The following is a 6,487-nucleotide window of genomic DNA, read 5'->3' on the forward strand; positions in this document are numbered from 1 at the left end:
CCATGCTCCACAACAAGAGAAGCCACCACAATGAGAAGCCCATGCACCACAAAGAAGAGGAGCCCCCGCTCGCTGCAACTAGAGAAAGCCCATGCACAGCAACGAAGACCCAACGCAGCCAAAAATAAATAAATAAATAAATTTTTTTTTTAAAAAAAAGAAACAATGCAAAAGTTAGCTCAGGATGGTGGGTTTGGGGGTGGTTTTTTGTTTGTTTGTTTTTAGCTTTCTTTGTCATCCAAATCTGTAGTCTGCCAAGGTCATGTGGGATCCAGCCCCGGATGTGGTTTAAGGCTTTTATTCTCTCTCTCTCTCTCTCTCTCTCTCTCTTTTTTAAGTCTACTGGGTTCTCTGTATTTGAGAGCCATTCAACTTTTCAACAATTTTCAACTTTTCATTTAATTTCAGGAAAAAGCTGTTGTGGGACTCCAGAATCAATTCTTATAGTAAGAATCATATGAGGAATTAAATTGATATAAGTGAGTTTTCCTATCTTAAAGGAAAACAGCATGTATTCTCACCCTGTTTAATATTTCCACAGAAACATAAATACAAGATGTGTGGATTAGATTCCCTTACTGACCTAGCACTAAGAAAGGCAGCTGGTCCTTGCCCATCTGTACTCCAATCACCAGGGGCCTGGATATTGGCAATAGTCCTAGATAGATCATACTTCTCTTCACAGACGTCAATTATAGTGTCTTAAAGACAAAAAAAAAAAAAAAAAGCCTTGGATTCAGTTCATAAAACAATAGCACAATCTTCCTATCTTTGGAGAGTTAAGCAATCATTCTACTTTGCCTTAATGTTTTTTGTTTCCATTTAAAAATGTGTATTGGTAAGGATTTGACTTGAGGGGAAATAGAAAATTCTTCTCTTTTTATTGACACCCAGCTTTATCTTCCACTGAAAGAGTCCATGTGTCCAAGTGTGTCATCTTGTATTTGGAACTACTTTCATATAAAAAAGGTTATGAGCCCACTGGCCTCCAACTACAATTTATTTCATACCTCTGAACACCTATATAGGGTTTTCGCCAACTCACAGGGTTGTGGTATCCCCCTGATGTTTGAAGTGAACTATTTATAAACTAAGTGCATGTTTTTATGTAGAATTTGCGTCTCCAGTTCAACCCACATGAAACCACTAATAGTGGACTCTTAAAATAATAGTAATGGCAAAAGACATCTGGTCTTGAACCAACATTGTAATAAAATTTCTGTATAAAATTGAACTTGCAACTTGAGAGCTTTCTCTACTTGTAAACATTTTCTCTAGTTTGCAGTGGGACAGGAGATTCATTCTCCAACCCAACTTCATTTGTCATTTTGCAGTTTAGGGTGTGACTCCCTCAGTTCCACAGTTTGGACCTCCCAAGGCTGGGGACCCAGATGGGGACTGTTGGGATGCTGAGAGATAAATGTGAGGGCTGGAGTGAAGAAGTGTTATCTAGGAATTTCTAACAGCTATAAGCTCATTCTAAAATAAGCCCCTTACTTTCTTTTTTATTTCTTCAGTGGTCTCAGGAATGACCTCTTTCCATTTTATACTATCTTGTCTATTGCTTCTCATGAAAGATTCTCCACCTAAAACCACAGAAGAGTTACATGCCAGCTTGGTTTTTCTTCTTATCATTTTGTCCCTAAAGCTAGCCCACAACTATCTGGAGTTTTCTCAATAGGGTGGAAACACTTTTGCCTGCATTGGCCACCCATTGTTATCCACCTCAGGGTCCAAAGAAGTTCAAAGAGCAAACAGTAAAGAAAAACCCATAGGTCGAGTAAAGGAGGACAAAAATATCCAAGTGAGTATACAGGTCTTGTTTTTGGCAACACTAGTTAATTAGTGGCCTTGACGAGAGCTGTTTCAGAAGAGTAAAGTGTCAAAAGCATGATCGGAGTGAGTTCAAGAGAAAAATGGGAAGAGAGGAAATGAGACAGTAGTATGGGCAATTCTTCTGAGATGTTTTGCTACAAAGGCAGTCAACAATGGAAGCAGTAAATGGAGCAAGATGTGGAATCAAATAGAGATTTTTTTTTTTCTCTAAAGGTTGGGACTGTTACTACATAGTACTTATATGCTGAGGGGAATGATTGCATGAAGAAGGAAACCTTTACAGTGCAGTAGAGAGAGGGCACAGCTGCCAGAGGGATGGACAAGCTGGCACCCACGTTGAGGGGTTGGTTGTCCTCAGAGGGGAGCACAGGAGATCCCCAGGAGGGAAGAAGTGGGCGTGCCTGCAATCAGCAGATAGGTGTCAGGGGCACAGGAAGCTTATGGGGGTCCTCTTCTGATTGCTTCTATGAGTGAGTGAAATGAGAGTGAAGGAGAACAGGTTGGACGTTTGATGGGAGAGAAGAAGGGCTGAAAGGGTTGTCTAGGAGAATGGACAATGAGTGCTAGGGAACTGTAGTGGATAAAGGTCGAACTTGAAGTTCTCAGTCAGGAACTTAAGTAATACCAGGAGAGAAAAGGAGTCTATGTGTGACCTTGGAGATACAGTGCTGAGGTAGTTTACATAGGTATACTATCTGCTTTACAAAGTTATTGGGCGTATTAAATGTGTCAGAAAGCATTTTGAAGTATAAGTACAGGCTATCGTTATTATGAAACTTAGCTTTGAATTACTTAGCACTTTTTCTTGGCAAAAAGCTTTTTAAATTTCTTTAAGACAGCCTTACTATCTCCAGAGACAGCATTTGGCTTCTGCCACTGATTTACTCAGTAACTAAGTCTAAGCAAATGACTTAACTTCCTTTTGCTTTTTACCTCTCAATCTATAAAATGACGGTGGCAATGTTTCAAGTGCAACAGATGCTTTAGAAATAAAGGTGCTACATAAATACAAGCTATTAATAGAATGGCTTTCAGCTCTCATGGGTATGGTCACCAGAAAGTCAGAACGGTCAGAGCATCTGAACAAGCCTTGGGTGGTAGAAGTCTCCCTTGGAAAGCTTGGAGGGAGGTACCTCAAAGGAGGTGTCACCCACATCCTTTCCTTTAGTTCTCTTGGAGATTGATTATTAGAACCTGAGACTCAAAGAGGTGAGATAACTTGTTAGGGCCAAGGGGTTGGATTTCAACCCAGATTTACCTTAAAATCCCATGCTCTTTTCACTTTGCCACATGTGGAATTGGGCTTGATACATTATAGCCAGGGAAGGTGTGTAATACTTTAGTTATGTATATTACAGACCCATATTTTAGCCAATTTAATCTCTTCTCTGTCATCAAAAATGTAATGAGAGTTGCCCAGCAGCAGAATAAACTAGTTTGTTGGAGATATCATCATGATGGAGTCGTTTACAAGAAATCAAATGACAAGAAAAGGTAGGAACGTTTTGGGGGAAGGAGCAGTAAGCTGACTAAAAATTTGCACTTAGCTACGATGCAGTTTTCAAACACCTTGGGGCAGGAGAGTGGGTGCTAGAAAAAAAATAAATTTGTGCAGTCATGGAAACTGTAGGAATAGAGTGTCAGCTGTGCTTTTTTACTGCAAACATGATATGTACATTATAAACTATAGAGCATAAGAGGTTCTAAGAGAAAGTCACTGAACTGTTAGTAACTTCTGAGTAACAATTGCCCACCTGATAGGGAAGGTGATGATAGGAAAAGTGTATTTATTTTCTTCCAAGAGCTAAAAAGTGATCAGACTTCTAAAATTTGTTGAGATTGTCCAGGAAAGTGTGTAAAATACTCATCCATCACCGGAGGCCCCTGGTCAGGAAATGACAGTGCAGTAAATATCTTCAGCAGCCACCTTTTAAAGTACAAGCTGTTTTCGGTTGGAATTTTCAGCACTCACATAAAACACACTGTCATGAGTGACTGCTTCTGCTCCAAAGTCATCACTACCGGGATAATGGAACATCTCTCTGCAAATAACCAAAAAACTTTAAATGTCATGTCAAGTTTGTTGAAGCCATTTTCAAGCTCTGTTCAAGGTTACATGAATATTGAGGGTGTCTGGTTTTTTTTTTTAAATTTGAGATCTACGAGAGAGATCACTCATAAGGTTGTGCAATGTGAGAGTCAAGTTAATTAAAAGAAAATCTGTTGCTCTTTGGGAAAGTCAATCAGCTAGCACCATTTAGCCGTTAGCTATTACACCTCTCTCCTCACAGCCTGGATAAGTCCGGATCACTGTCACTTACCAATGAAAGAATATATATGTGTTTATAGGTTACAGGTCTGTATGAATATATGTGTACGTATTTGGCAAATTATGACATTATTTTGATTTGCTAGGAAGTTTTAACAATTTGCCTGCCAAATTCAGTATTTTTTTTTAAAAGAAAGCATTGAATTTTAAAATTCCTATTAGAAACTTTCCTCCTTGGATTTGTTTGAAAAGGAAATTAATCTTTTTATTATTCAAACTAACGTCTGTCTTGGGTCATAGAGTGTGGAAATAAATTCTTTGCCCAATGCATATTTACTGAGCATCCGCTGTGCTCCACGGCCATCCTAGGCACCGACGTTACAGCAGTATTTAGAACAATGTCCTTGCTATCTCAGAGCTTACATTCTAGTGAAGAGATAGACAACAGACAAGTAAACAAGTATATGATGTGTCCGGTGGTTATAAGTTCTGTGACGGGAAAGATGAGTGTAAGAATATAGAGCGATGAAAAGGTGAGTGCTATTTTAGATGGATGGTCAGAGACGGCCTCTCTCGATAGCATTTGAGCAGAGACCTAAATGAAATGCAGAACCAAGCCTTGCTAATAAATGAGTGATGGGCATTTCAGGCACAGAAGAAGTAGGAAATAAGTATTAATGCTAATGAAATAGTTGTCTATTTATATTTTTTAGCTTATTCTTAACCTCTGCGTGTTTATTTTAAATCTACCTTACTCTTTTGAATATTTTTTACTTTAGTCTGTCTAAGAGGACTTGTTTGTTGACAATAATTACTTTAATGTTTCATAATGTGCACAGTGCTTGCTTATCACAGTGATATGTTTTATGTTTCTTTCTTCCTTACTGTAGAAAATCAGAAGTTGCAGTTGACAGAAGGGTCACATTCACACTACAATATCAATTGCAGCTCAACAAGGACTGCAGTCACCAAGGAGCTTAATTATAATCTAGACACTCACACGTCTACCGAGAGGATCAAGGCAGCTGAGAAGAAGGAAGCCTGTAATGTAGAAAGCAACAGAAAAAAGGAAATGGAACTTCTTGGCTCGGTTTCTAAAAACGAATCCATTCCCGAAGTTGAAGCCCTGCTGGCAAGATTACGAGCTTTATAAATTAAAGTGGTAAAAATGATTAAGCCAAATATAAAGCCATGCTCTAAGCTATACCACTTGAAAAAATTGCTTCTTATATAAGTGACTTTATATGGTTTTAAATTATGATATATATTAGAAAAATAAAACTCAATACATGATTGCAGTGCTTTTCCTATGTACTTGAGGTCTTGGCTTACTCAAGATTGTAATGGGTTTTAATGCTTTTTTTGTCTCCTGGTGTTCATGTGTTCTGTATTTGGTGGTTGAATTTTTATATAATGCTTTAGAGAGCAGGCAGGTGACCATGTGTTCAGCAGTGTGTCCTTAAGAAAATACCATCTTCCCAAGTCACTGTAATTTTTACTTTAGTATTTTCCAACATTAATGAACATCAAATCATCAACCTCAAGTCTTGCTACATACCCATGTATATTTTGTTTATGTTATTTATATAGGCCCAGGTTTCTCTTTAATTGGGATCTGTATGCTATCAGCATAGCACGGAAAACATAAAACTGAATATAACAGCTATGAGGAAATGATTGGTAAGCTCATTATCATCATTGTTGAATTCATGTTAATTAGACCCTGTAGGAGACTATACAGCAATTGAACACAGTTCCAAGAATGATAAATAGGAATATATGCTCTCTCTTTGCAAAATGTACATGCCTTTGTATAAAGTGGATGTACACAGTATTACAGTGCTGCCGAAACTCTTAGCCGGGAGAGCATTCCCCCCGCGCCACCCCGCCCCCGCCCGGTAATTATGACTCTAGGACCGAATTGCCATTTTGAAACTTCCCAAGTAAGGAATTTTTTAATTTCTGTGAACAAATTTGAAATTGCAGATTCTCTGATGTGACAATCAATAACTTTAACAAAGATCTGAAGTGTTTCAAGGAAAGCTTTCCTATGCAAATGTTGCAATTTTACCTCATTGGGGGCATGAAATTAACTCTGTTAATTCTATATCGAAGAAAATAAACTTGTTACTTGCACTAAATGAAAAAAATTGCTTCTTTTTTTTTTGTAGTTACCATATTCCATGGATTAGCTGGAAACAGACTGTGCTCTGCAGTCTATCTAAGCATCTCTTCTGCTTTATGACGTACAATAAGCAAGTGACTGTTCTTTTACCTCCAATTAAAAAGCAGTAACATGGAACTAGTCCTCGAGGTCCACTGCCTTTTATTTCCTTGTTTAAGTTGTCACCTCCTTTCAGCTCCAAGTTAATAAAGTTAATT

At 38.2% G+C, this 6,487-nt stretch overlaps 1 protein-coding gene across 2 annotated transcripts in view; it reads left to right on the forward strand.

Annotated features, from left to right (window-relative positions):
- Positions 1–5,339, forward strand: part of DIAPH3 (diaphanous related formin 3) — a 571,929-nt gene extending 566,590 nt beyond the window's left edge. For both annotated transcript variants that reach the window (XM_061171200.1, XM_061171201.1), the window contains one exon: positions 4,996–5,339. In XM_061171200.1, the coding sequence (XP_061027183.1) occupies positions 4,996–5,258 (263 nt within the window). In that variant the 3' untranslated portion in view covers positions 5,259–5,339. The remainder of the gene's footprint in view (positions 1–4,995) is intronic.
- The last annotated feature ends 1,148 nt before the right edge of the window (positions 5,340–6,487 follow it).

Source organism: Eubalaena glacialis, chromosome 16 (genome assembly GCF_028564815.1).
Source record: "Eubalaena glacialis isolate mEubGla1 chromosome 16, mEubGla1.1.hap2.+ XY, whole genome shotgun sequence".
NCBI lineage: Eukaryota > Metazoa > Chordata > Mammalia > Artiodactyla > Balaenidae > Eubalaena > Eubalaena glacialis.